This window comes from Poecilia reticulata, linkage group LG2 (genome assembly GCF_000633615.1).
Source record: "Poecilia reticulata strain Guanapo linkage group LG2, Guppy_female_1.0+MT, whole genome shotgun sequence".
NCBI classification, from domain to species: Eukaryota; Metazoa; Chordata; class Actinopteri; order Cyprinodontiformes; family Poeciliidae; genus Poecilia; species Poecilia reticulata.
In genome coordinates, this window is record NC_024332.1 from 4,753,147 (window position 1) to 4,766,505 (window position 13,359).

At 43.9% G+C, this 13,359-nt stretch overlaps 1 protein-coding gene across 2 annotated transcripts; it reads left to right on the forward strand.

Annotated features, from left to right (window-relative positions):
• Positions 1-129: 129 nt before the first annotated feature.
• LOC103475429 (probable ribonuclease ZC3H12C) lies at positions 130-13,294 on the forward strand. Of its 2 annotated transcripts, none has more exons than XM_008427031.2 (6): positions 130-255; positions 7,020-7,831; positions 8,058-8,197; positions 8,286-8,520; positions 8,651-8,757; positions 9,041-13,294. In XM_008427031.2, exons 2-6 carry the CDS (start codon positions 7,089-7,091, stop codon positions 10,609-10,611), a joined length of 2,796 nt encoding a protein of 931 aa, XP_008425253.1. In that variant the 5' UTR covers positions 130-255; positions 7,020-7,088; the 3' UTR covers positions 10,612-13,294. The 2 variants fall into 2 exon arrangements, with proteins under 2 accessions (XP_008425253.1, XP_008425263.1); XM_008427041.2 differs by lacking the exon at positions 130-255 and adding an exon at positions 1,723-2,484.
• Positions 13,295-13,359: the final 65 nt, after the last annotated feature.

The window sequence follows — 13,359 nt, forward strand, 5'->3', positions numbered from 1 at the left end:
AAACTGATGTATGATTTAAAAAAATACTTAGTGTCAGCTTTTGCCTCCTTTTTGTAACGAAACTAAGCGATTGCTTTTGGAGTTTTATTGTGAAACTCCAAACCGGAAATACTTTGTTGCTATATCAGCTCGACGGAGGTTGGTTGGGTCACGCTGCAGCCCCAGCCGGATGTTTTGTTGTGTCCGTCTCCGGCCCAGAAATGGGAGGTTTTGCTCGTTTTAGCCCCAAACTGGTGCAGCGGCGTCCCTGACCGGGTAAGTGGCCGAGTCTGGCGGTGAGCTGAGCGGACTCATTAGCCGGAGGAGCTGCGCGTTGGTGCGGGTGGAAGCTGGAAGAGAGGTCGTGACGGTGTTGGGTTTCTGCGGTGGCCGTGCACGCCTCTGCGCGCGACCTCCGCGACGTCTTAAATATGGATAGTGGAGCAGATTGTAGAGAAGGAGGATAGGGTGTTGTCATTCCCTTTAAAAAAACGCACATCTCGAAATAAAAACATGAATATTGTGGACTGAGGAAGGCCGAGATTATGCATGTGTAAGGGAAAGGAGTCCGTTTCTTCCACCTGCTTTGTGTTTAAATCCAAAACGTGGACTCTGTGCATTATGTTTGAAGCAACAAAGTGAACATATGTAAATGAAACCTTAGTGTGGTGACTATGCTCTCCAATAAACTACCTTCTGTCTTGTTGGCTCGGTAGAAATATACACTTCTACCGATAAAAGTCTATTTGATCGGTAGAAGCTGCACATTTGTAACTGTTTGCGTTAATAACATGTTGGGGTAATGCATGCGGAAACTTCAGCTCTGCTCCGTTTTCATAAGTAAAAGTGAAGTAGTTGGGGGTTTAGGACAGACGGTCTGCAAATCTCCTGGTCCAACAGTTTTCTCTATCTGACCCTAAGAGCAAAACATCCGATTAGTGATAATCGATGATTGATGGTTACATAGTTGGCCCTCAGGCATTCATTTGCTTTTGGATTTTTAGGAATGCTGCTTCTAGAGTTTGCAGCAATTAGAGGTGCAGACCACGCAAAAAATCGTTTCCACACAGTACATGACTACAAGATCATTTTTCGTCCAGATCACTGTAGATTTATACTTAAAACTGGAAGAAGTTCAGGAATTATTTACTGTGGTCTCATAGTTTACATATCAAATTCAGTGTAAAGTACACTTTATGTACCTGAAATAATTTCACTCATTCATCCTTCTTTAAACTCATTCTGTATAAATTAAAAGCTTAGATCTAGAAATTTGAGGCAAAAGGGATTAAGGCTGAAGCAATTAATCGTGATGAATTGATTATTGCACTAAATCAACTAATTTAATCATTGATTAATCGTGGACTATGCAGATTTTTTTTTTTTTAAAGGCCTTTTGCTGAAAAATACAACTTATTCAGAGCAGTAACTAAGCCCAAACTGAACGAAATTTATGTTGCATTTAAGATAAAAACTTCTTTGTCCGTAAATATTGTCAGTTTTGGCTCCAGCTGGTTCAAATTCACGAAAAGGAATTATTATATTTTAGGCAATAAAATGCTTGTTTTCTACTTCTAATACTGTATGTAAAAAATTTGGTTAAATGGAAAAATCTGCAGAATGTGTCAATGTTTTATCCAATTTATTGTCAGAATAATCAATAGAAGAATCGATTACTAAATTAACCGTTAGTGTCAGTGGGTTAACTTTTATTCGAACTGCGTTTCATTGTTTTTGCTCCATGATGCTGCCATGTTTACGATGAGCCAGAGGCTCGGTGGGCGTCATGGAGACGAGAGGAGCAAAGATTTGTGTTTCCCAGTCATCATCTGGCCGAAGTGTGCCACAACAATGCAGAAGAGGGACATAAACTTCTTGAACTCCCCACTTTGCGTTTCTCTCCTGCTTAAGCTCATCCGGCCCATCCTTAAAGGCCGGACGGTTCAGCCTGTCTCTCTTCCCCCCCTGTGGCAGAACCACCCCCAGCCTGAAACAAAAGAGAGAAGAGTGACTGTGGCGCTCTGTAGCCAGGTGTTCCCCACGATGCAGCTGCCCTCCCCAGCCTCCCTTTGTGTGGCTCTATTGTTGACCGGCCCTCCCCTCCTTGATTCATCGGCCACACAGGGGAAGCCCCTTTCAGGCTTGGGACAGGAGTGTGTGTGTGGTGTGTGTTGGAGAGTACGCGTGCCTTAGGGAAGCAGGCATCTGCCCAGAGCCACTCCCCTCCTCCGCCTCCTCCTCATGTCTCGGTGTAAATCTGCTGCTCTCTGATTGGTGAAGAAGCTCTCACTTCAAACCAGGCGACGGCGGACATTGTTGCTCCATCTGTCCGGCCGCTCATTGTCCAACCGGCCTGCTGGAGGACGCCGTCTCGCTCCGGAAGAGGCTTGGATGGAGCAACTTTGGCTCCTGATTTGCGTTCATTTCGCCTGCAGCGTTTCTCCTCATCTGCTCAGCGAGGATTTAAATATGTGGAAATGAGACACCCAGGTCTGTCTGGCTCTGGTGAGTGATATGAACCCTCCACCTTTCTGCTGGCAATTACACAATTATTCCCCTGAACCTAACTGACTCTCATATCGGAGACGTTTTGCAACACAATCAGGATGTGTGCATGAGAGATTCAACCTTTTTGGTCTAATAAATAGACCTGCACCAGAAGTTATTGCGATAAATAATAATATTGTTATTTTGAGACCATTTTCAAGTAATATTATGCAAGAACACAAGGGTGAAGAGAGGTCAAGACGGGCAGCAGCACACGTCATAATAGACAAGACAAAGCCAAATAATAAAATTAGACATTCAGAGTTATAAAATACAAACAATTTGACAATAATAAAAAAATAAAAAGAAAGAAAAGTCATTTCATACGCTGGTCCAATCAGACTGCTCTTTGGCTCGCCGTCACTTGAACAAGCAGGAACGATAAACTAAACGTCTGAGGTTCAGACATGAGAAACGGCCTTCAAAATGCTGAGTCATCGTATTCTAACCGTAAGCTCTCACTGTGAAATGCTGGCGTGTGATTTTAGCTATTTTAATTAGAAGTGAATGCGTCCTAAGTTATTCCGCTAAGTGTTATCTCAGTATTGTTGAAACCTAACATGTTGGAATGATTGTTTGGGTGTGGATTTCATAAAAGCTGCAATATTTTATAAAAATGAGACGAGATCTAATATGAGATCTACACTTTTACGCTACAAGTTTTCTCTGATTGACCTCATATCAATCTTTCTGGGGTGAAACAGGGGAACGTTTGCATAGACGATTAGCAATAAATCAATCGCATGATCAATTAAAACGATATCAATCATTTTCATTTTCTTGATTTATCGTTTTTCTCTTTAATGTTTATTGATCTTTGAGAATGTGTGCTTGCATTATCACTGCTGGAACAATTTATCGTACAGCAAAATGTTATTGTGACCAACCTGGAAGCTGCTTCTTAAACCTGTTTGCAATAAATCAGAAGCTGGTTTACGATGAAGTACGATGTGTGGTCACAGTAAAACTAGATAGTCTGGAATAGTTGAGAAAAAATGTCCTTAGAGCATGTTGGACGTCCCAATTTCATAATTTTCATAAACGAGTTCATAAAAGAAAATTGAGTAATTCAAACCTGAATTGTTTGCTGAAAGCTGAGGTGGAAAAATTCCAACTTAACCGAAAATTAGGATAAAAAAATCCCCATAAAATAAACTTCAACAATTCTAAAATTGGTCAAAAGTACTTAAAAACATACCTAAAAAAAGTTAAGATATGAATACACATTGTCTCAAACTCTAAAATGATCTCTAACAGCATAAACAAATCAAAGCTTTATTGTTGCGCTTAGAAAGTTTTAGGACTTTAGAATAGCATTTGGACTAGAACTGTCCCCTCCCCCACGTGTTGCTAAATTACAAAGAACAGAAGCTGAAACAAATATTTGCAGCTCAATTTGTGTTTCTCAAGATTTTTTAATGAATTAATCTGAATAAAGTGTACAGAGACCGATCGGTAAACATCTGCTGCCCCCCCCCACACACACTCTGCTACCCCCATCTGATTCTGCCCTTTTTTTTTTCTACATTAACTTTTGCACGGTAGCGGCTGTGCATGCAGCCATGCGCCGCCAGACGACCCCCCAAGAAAAAAAACCGCCTTTTTAAGCCGTCCCTCCCCTCCTCTGCACACTCGCTGTAAGGAGTGTGTTACATATTCATCAGCGGCTCTATCACGGCGCTTGAAAGGTTCCCCCGCCGGTTAAGAGAGGGGGCTCGTTTTGACGCTTTCACGTTGCACTGAAAGCCGGACGACTTGAAAATCCGACACTGAAAAGATCCAAATAAGAAGCATTAATGACGAGTTGAATGTTTTTGGATTTTCTGGAAATGAGATTCATCAGGTCTTTATTGTCTATTTTTGTACCTTCAGTAGTTTGGATTTGAACTACGTCACCCTTTATTTTATTTTATTTTATTTTATTTGTATGTGTGTGTGAACTCTGCTAATACAGAATGAGCAGCTCTCCTGTTTCCCAGCACATTTACTCAGTTTGCTTGTCGGCAGCAGGGTTGTTGATTCAACTGCTTGTATCCTTGGGTCCTGCTTATGTGATGCTTTTTGTTGGACCTGAGAGGAGAGCATCCTTATAAAATAAAATGTGGCCTCACTCTTTGTATGAGCATGAGTCACCTTGTGAGGTAGATCTTGTTCATGTGCTCTTGGGCATCATCGACGCCCACAGTGGTAAATGCCAAGGCCCCGATCCTAATCACTGCTGCAGCTCTATTGTTGTCAGTGAGGCACACTTAAGCCCAGCTCGTCCCTCATATAGGACTTTTTTTTTTTTTTTTGCTCGGGTAGCCGGTTGAACGCTCCTATCTTGGCATGCTTTCAGCAGCTGTAGCTTAGCAACAGTAGCTCGGCAGCTCCTGTTTCATAAAATGCTCTCCACCCTGGTCCCCCTCCCCTCCCAGCATCTCCGAGTCGTCTCACCTCCCCTCGTCTGCTTTGTCCAGATCTTGTTTGACTTGTTTTCAGGAAAAATCTAGACTTCCACCTTATCTGCACAAAACATTGGCATATATTTTTTTGTTTAATTGGAAATATTTTCTGTAAAAACCTTTGTAAGATTTATCCAAATCTTTGTGCATATCACTGGACATTAATAAATTTTCAGGCTTAAATGGACATCAAACATCTAGTGTCTTTCTTTCTTTCTCAAACTTCTTTCCACTTGACTTCATTCTGTTGCAGCAGAAAAACACCTTTGAGTGTTTTTCGTCAAGTAAAGACTCTTAAATTATAACTTTAATGCTTATGAATATGCCAAAATATTATAATGTTCACAAAGGATTTTTTTTGTGGAAGACTTCTGACTTTAGCAAGTTCCAGTTTCCCTTTTAAATTACAATTCATTCATTAAGTACAATTTAAGTACAAAAAATATGTTGTTGATCCAAATGAGAAGTTAAATGTTGCAACTCAGATAATGCAAGTTTCTTCAAAGAGGTTTTTTTAGATGCTATCTGCTACTTCTGTAGCAGTCTGTGTCACAGCGACTCTGATCTGAACACTGGTTTTGTATGACAGTTTGCATAATTATATAGTTGCACTATAATTCAAATTATTTGCAGACACAGCAGTATTTGCATCTTTTGAGGTTTTCCTCAAAAGATGCAAACCTCAGCATGCTTTCAGAGCTCAAAAGAGTAAAAAAAAAAAAAAAAATCAGTTCAGCCTTCTTGTTATCAGCTCTCTCTTAAAACGTAGCAGGCTGAACAAACCACAGACATGAAAGCAAAAGGAAAAACAATTTCCTCTTACAGGAGGAACATTTTTCAGGCAGCAGCTGCTAGAAAATGTGAGATTTCTGAGCTAAAAATGGCCAAATTGTTGCATCTCTGAACAGCTTCACCATTAAGAGGCATTTGCCATTAAAGATAAATGCAGTCGGGGAGTTTAATTTGAGGTGGTAACACGCAGGTTTTGCCAGATATTTGTAGCACCTCAGGGTGGGAGGGAGCATATGGACCTTAATTACAAGGTTGACTGAATTCGGGGGGGTTAACGGCTGGATGTCTTGTTTTCATATAAAGCGGTTCATCCCATGTTGCTCTGTAGATTAATGTGCTGTGGCACAGAGCTTTTTAAAACATACTGAGGTCAGCTTCTTGGGGTGGGAGGGGCTGGAGAGGGTGGGGGTGGAAGTCCATTAATTCATTCATTACAGTGAGGGGGCCCCTTTGGTTCTTTGTGTGTGCGGCACGCAGTCAGAACCAAAGCAGATTACATTATAAATTTACAGAAACACAAAGAGAAAAAAATATATATATATTTGGTAAGATTATTTTTATAAAGCAGATTCTGGCTGCTATATGTCGATATGTTGCAGCATGCTAGGTCCCGCTACGCAGCTACCTGCTGGAGGGCAAATAAACTGCTAGCAGATTATGACTACAATTGGTTTTGGCTATCAAGTAGTCAAATGCACACGATATATAAAAGAAAAATGGATCCAATGCTTTGCTACTAATTGCTAATACTATAATAACTTGATAAGAAGGTCAGGAAAACGTTTTAATAAAAAATAAAAAAAAAAGGGAAAGGGAAGTAGGTCAGTTATGCTAGCTTGACTTTGACAACATTATGTTCTGCAGAATTTGATGGTTTTTTGATTTTGAGTCCTAATACATCAGTGACGTTTTTAGTTAATTGCTATGGCAACGAGTTGACACGGAGAGCACGAGCGAAAACTAATACGAGTGGTTCTCGGTTGTTCAAGAATTTTCTGCCTTATTGTCCCTTTTGCTGTGCTGCACTGCACTGAGTTAATAATGCGTACGTCTCCAGGTTTCATTCTGTTAACGGAAGTGTAAACGATGCTACGGATGATAAGTGAAAGAATAGTCCTTTTGCCTTCCAGCATTGTGCGCACGCGGATGTAAACGATAGCATGCAACATGTCTATGCTGGCTGTATACTAATACTAGCTTGGATGACGGGGAAAATGTTGCTTAAAGCTATTAACTCCGTTTCGTCTCCCCCGTCAGGCTCAGATGAGTGGAGCTTGGTGAAGGAGCGCTGCTCGGCCCGGTGTGCTGGATGTCTGTGACGGATCCATGGGCCAGAAGGACCATGTGGAGGCGGGAGCAGTCCTCGACCTGGCGGCGGACCTGGAGTATCTCCACGTAGCAGGGGCCGACCGGCAGGCTGGCGGCCTTGACGGACCCCCTGCTATGGAGGAGCAGGCGGAAAGCTTCACCACCACCACCACCACAGTTGGTTCCCCTCAGGAGGAGAGCGGTGGGTCTGATGGCGAGTGCAAGTCGGCGCCGCCGGCCACAGCAGACTCAGACGGAGGAGAGGTCAGCTACACTTCCAGTAAAAACACCCACCAGCCGCTGTGCCGCACGCCATGTGTGGATCTGGGCACGGAGGGGCCTCCTGAGCCTCTGTCGGATCCCTCAGGAGGACCGGAGCGGGACCCTCCCGAGCCTCCAGCCGACTCCCCTGCACCAGGACCAGCGCCTAAGCCGGCGGGGAAGGAATACCAGGCAAAGCTGGAGTTCGCCTTGAAGCTGGGTTACTCTGAAGACACTGTGCGCCAGGTGCTGTCCAAGCTCGGACCCGACACCCTCATCAACGACATACTGGGCGAACTGGTCAAACTGGGCACCAAACCTGACAGCGAGCAGCCAGCGGGAATATTGATCTCTACCTCATCGTCTTCGTCATCCTCGTCTTGTGGCTGCTCTGACGTGCTAGATGGCCAAAGATCGGACTCTCCGCTACCCTCGGAGTCTGTCTGTGACCAGGACAACCTGCGGCCGATCGTGGTGGACGGTAGCAACGTGGCCATGAGGTGAGAAGGAACGCTTTGGCCAGGAATACCCAGTTAAATGTGTCATCTATGAACCTGGTTCAACAGAAACATTGAGCCTGGTGGCCAACCCTGGGAAAAACCCTGATTATTGTGAAGTTTGACTGAATGGAATCAGGAATTTTAAGTAAAACAAGCAAATACAATCTTAAGAACACAAATTTAACATTTATAATACATGTAAAGATATCTTTGTTATGCCCTACAGTCATGGAAACAAGGAGGTGTTTTCCTGTCAGGGCATCCAGCTGGCTGTAGACTGGTTTGTGGAGCGTGGCCATCAGGAAATCACGGTTTTCGTGCCTGCTTGGAGGAAAGAGCAGTCCCGCCCCGATGCTCCAATAACAGGTAAGTGAAAAACAAAAATATTCTCTTTAAGCAGTGCAATTCCTTCTCTCTTTTATGTCCGTTACCTGAATTTTTCCCACTTTCTCAGATCAGGAGATCCTGCGGCGCCTCGAGAAAGAAAAAATCCTGGTCTTCACCCCCTCACGGCGCGTCCAAGGTCGGCGTGTGGTCTGTTATGACGATCGCTTCATCGTCAAGCTGGCTTATGAGTCAGATGGCATCATCATCTCCAATGACAACTACAGAGACCTGGCTAATGAAAAGCCTGAGTGGAAGAAGTTCATAGACGAGCGGCTGCTCATGTATTCCTTCGTCAATGACAAGTAAGGATTTTGCTGCTAAAGGATGGTGAAGTGTAGGTCTTTAGTTTACAAGGAGACTTGTATTGCGCCTTAAGAAAGAACCTCATGTAGAAAAAGGATTACCAGCCTTTAAATGAACACTTTGTTTCAGATTTATGCCTCCAGATGACCCTCTCGGACGTCATGGCCCCAGCCTGGACAACTTCTTGAGGAAAAGGCCAATCATGCCTGAGCAGAAGAAACAACCCTGTCCATATGGTGAGAAAACAACAGGAAAAAGTAGTCGCTGAGTCCAAATACACTCTTGTTACAATCCACTTAAAGCAGTGGTGTCTAAAGTTGGTCTTGAGGAACTGCTGTCCTGTGTACCTTAGGCGTTTAACAATTCTGGAAAAAAGAGTGTGTTGAAAGTCCTCCGCACGGACATGAAATGTCACAGATGCTTGATTATAGTTGTTGCTGTCACAGCCATTACAGCCAGTTTCTACACTTACCTCACACACTGCTCCTCAGCCTCTCTCTCCCCGACTCTCTGTTTTAGGGAAAAAGTGCACGTATGGCCACAAGTGCAAGTACTACCACCCCGAGAGAGGAGCTCAGCCTCAGCGCGCCGTGGCCGACGAGTTGCGTGCCAGTGCCAAGAGCTGCGTCCCCTCCAAGAACCAGGGGGATACTGGCCTGGTGAAGAGCCACAGTGTGCCAGCTGGCACCATTGAGGCAAAAAACGGTGCCCCGAAAAGGCAATCGGATCCCAGCATCCGAGCTCTGTCATACAGTGACGCTGAGGAGAAGCTGCTGGTGAAAAGCAGACTAGAAAGCCAGAAGAGCAACATAGGTGGGAGCAGCAGTAGCAGTTCTAGTAGCAGCATCAGCTGTGGCGGAGGTTTAGCTGTGTCTTCAGCCCTGGCAGGACCGTCGCCTGGTTTTGGTCTTTTGCAAGACCAACAGTCCAGATCAGGGACGCATCTACCAGCCCCCAGCCATGATCTCTACCCTCACTGTGAGACTCCAGACTTAAGCTACTACTCTGTAACCCGGGCCTACTCTGGCCTGAGCCTCTCCTCCCGACGAAGCCCGGACTGCCGCTACCCCAACGATCCGGAGCTGCGGCACGGCTCGATGGGCTCCGCAGGTTCTGAATGTGGGAGTGAAAGCAGCGTCAGTTGTGGCAGCAGCGATTCGTATAGTGACCGATCCTGTCCCGGATGCCCCCCAGATCCTCTATTAGAAGAAAGCATTCATTTCCCCAACCCCGCCGGCCGCCTGTACCCTCATCACATCGCTTCCAACCATGAGCTGTGCAGTCTGCATGCGGCAGATTACCCAAGCATCCAACACAACCACACCTCTAATCCAGCCGTACATTCCTACCATCTGAATGCTGCGTGTGGGCAGAGCTGTGTTCATGAGCAGCCTCCACCAGAGGGACCCCCTAAACGGCCCCTTTACCCTCTGCCTCCTCACCTCCAACACCAGCCGCTAGCTGCCCGCTCCAGCTGCCCCGGGGACTACCACTCTCTGCCTCAATCCAACCGTCAACCCCCCGGATCTCCCATTGGCCGCTGCCTGGCCCCCACTCGCGGTGAAAGTGTATCCGACTCGCATCTGTACGAACATCTCTCTGCGTCTCACCACCACCATCGACCGAAAACGCTGCCCAGCTGGGAGACATATTATAGGCAGCCGTCACTCCCACCGTCGCGGTACGAGCCGTCGTCCTACCAGAGTCTGCCCGACGCGCATCAGTCATCCTGGCACCCCGCACCGTGGCCTCAAGAGGGCTACAGCTCGTCTCACCCAGCTCTGCACCCGTCCCCGACACGTTACCTAGGCCACCCGCCACCACCAGCCCTCTCTCCCCACCCTCCTTACCCGCCTCACAGCTCCCATCTCGCTCTTCCGTCACACCCTCCTCCCCCGTACGGGCCGCAGCACCCCGAGTCCCCCGTGCACGGTCGCTACGAAGACGTGAGGGAGAAGGTTTACGTCGACCTTTGCAACATCTTCCCCTCGGAGCTGGTGAGGCGTGTGATGGCTAGGAACCCCCATGTCACGGACCCCCAGCAGCTGGCTGCCGCCATCTTGGCAGAGAAAGCTCAAAGTGGCTACTGAAGAATCCCCTCCCGTTTGGACAGCAAAAGAAACAAGTCAAGAGGAACAGTCATCTTTGAGAATCTGTAACCCAGAAGCCCCAGTTCTTTTGTTTTCATAGTCGACACGTCTTTAACAAGCAAAACTACTCACACGACTGCCCAAAGGAACTTATACAATTTTACATCAAAATTATAACTTTGTCAGCTGCTACATTAATGATGGTAATGACCAGTTATTAAACATGTATGATACATGGATGTATTGTACTCTTGCTAACACAAAATACTGTTTGAAAGTTTTTCTAGGATGCTAAAACACATTTTCAGCTTTATATCCAAAACTACTGGTCTTTAATATGCAGTAGTTTGACTTTTATTTTGTCTGTATTTAATTATGACCTAGTTAATCTACAGGACACCTGGCTAACATTTATTACTTAACTCTTACTTAACTCTTTGTACTCCAAAGAACATGAACCCTAATTTTGCCGTCCGGTGTGGGAAACACTTTTATATCATGTTTTTGACGGTGCGCCACCGACGTCGATAAGAATTCGCTTTGACTGAATAAGGATTTTTAGAGAAACCTGCAGAAATGCAGTTGTTTAGGTTAAAGTTCACATGTGTGGCGTGCTTAAAAACTATGTATTTACACATTAATTATCTTTATGCTACAGTTCATTCTCTGGTACTTGGTCTGTTTCCTGTATCAATCTGTTTGTGTTTGTGTGTTGTGTTGTTTGCTGGGTTTTTTTTTCCATGATTGAAAAAAAAAAAAAAAAAAAAAAGGTGTTCAAAATGTCGTCTTATTGAGACGGCAGTCTTTTTTGGTCAGAGTTGTAAACCGTAGAGATGGGTGACCCTGTCCTGTGTACCTTAGTTTTAGTAAGGGACATCTCTCTCATTCTCTCTCTCTCTCTGTTAGCCCTAGACTTTTGGGTCAGCTCTGGTTATTTGCTTCAGTTCAGACGCATCGTCGACAGCAAATGTAAATATATTTAACCGTTTCCTTCGCTTTGCTTTCGGGGGCAGTAGAGTCCGCTGTCGTCTGGAGCAGATCCCAGCTGAATTCACGCCAGACGGAGAAAAACCCTGTTTGATACAAATTGTATCATGAACTAAGTCGCTGATATTATTTATATACAGTACATTGACTTGTCGGTGTAATGCGAAATGGCAAAGTGCATTGACGACCGTTCTGTTTTAATTGCAATTTTACAACTTTTATCTTTACAAATAGCTTTGCGACAATTCATTTGAAATATATATTTTTTTGAAAAATAGTTGCAGACCTACTATGTTTAGGTATCAACTACATTACTTGTTTTCTTCGGGTTTCGTTATTGGCCACGTTGGTAAAGATGTGTAAGAAGAAACCAGTTTTACATTCACACAATCTCAATAAATGAGGAAAAAGTAAAATTTTCACATTTCTGTTTATATAGTGGATCTTTTTACACATCCATAGCAGGGTGGGCAATACCAGCTGTAAATAACCATTAAAGGAACATTTAGTGATTGACAGCCTGATTTTAGTCTAAGGTTGGGATCACTACGTTTTTAAATCTCCATTCTTGTTTTGCGTTGTTTTTATTTAAGTAAGACGAGTTGTAATGAACTTAAAACAATTTCTCCCAAGTTATGAATTCAGTAGAGTTCATTCGTGATTAAAATGGTATTTAGACGATATCCCTGTGGCCATTTTGAATTTCTCCCAGATAGCATTATTTTCATCACACATACACACCCTACACTCATTTACGAACTCTATTCGATTTGACCGTTTATTTGGGGCAGACAACATAATGATGATGTCGTTTTCTAAATCCCCATGGGACGCATGGTTATTTTCATACAGTCAAAATGGTTACTACTTAAGTCAGTTGATGAGCAGTTTTTAATCTTTTTGTGAAAACTGCTTATCAAGCATGGTTTTGATGAAATTCTCTTCAGAATTGTTTCTATCCTGATGATGTTTTTCCGTATAATTGCCAAAAAGCACTTAGGAAAAAAAACGACTAAAAAAGATATTTCTCAAAAACGCAAAAACTTTGAAATTAGAAAGAATTCAAACCCACATTTGAAGTTCAAAATGGCTACCAAGGAGGGTAGCTTGAGTGAGCCTTGTTGGTTGACAAGCTTGCTTCATAGTCCGTGGTGACACATTGTACAAATATCTGTTTAACTGTACAATAATATTGAGAGAGAATTATTTGTGTTTATTGAAGAAGCGCCTTCCCTCCGGCCTCCTGGCACCGTGTGTCAGTGTGGCGACTGAGCGTGGGCCCAAAGTAATGCCTCTTCGTGGCATTGTGCTTATGACACATCCGATAATCTGAACTATGTTCAGCTAACTATTATGCATGAAGGTTTTTTTTAATTCTTAATTTTCTGCATGAGTTGTTTTTGTTTTTGTCTTGCCATGATGTTACCGACGGGCCTGTAGGTTTAAACGTTTGCTTGCTTGCACGTTTTCTGAGCAGGTCACTTTATTTATATCTAACCGTGAAGGGGGCGTGGCCTCCTCTCCTCTGTGCTGCACCCGTGGTAACATCTGACTTGTAAGTCTTTTAAAATTGACTCGGAGGCTAAAAAAAATCCAGTTTCGCATTTGTTACATTTTCTCAATAAACTAACAGTGTAAAAACTTCCAACTGTAATTGTGATTGTTGAATAAAGGCAACGTACTGCTCTAAAATACACTTCAGGTTGTCTTCATTTTTGTCTCCTACCAAGCATTTAACTTATTTTGAATTTTTAGTGGGAA

Bases quoted from the DNA above. Each gene is read 5' to 3' on its own strand.
- LOC103475429 (XM_008427031.2), top strand. From the start codon at position 7,089: ATGGGCCAGAAGGACCATGTGGAGGCGGGAGCAGTCCTCGACCTGGCG. The intron at 7,832-8,057 runs GTGAGAAGGAAC...TATGCCCTACAG, and splicing joins GGTAGCAACGTGGCCATGAG to TCATGGAAACAAGGAGGTGT. The intron at 8,198-8,285 runs GTAAGTGAAAAA...CCACTTTCTCAG, and splicing joins CCCCGATGCTCCAATAACAG to ATCAGGAGATCCTGCGGCGC.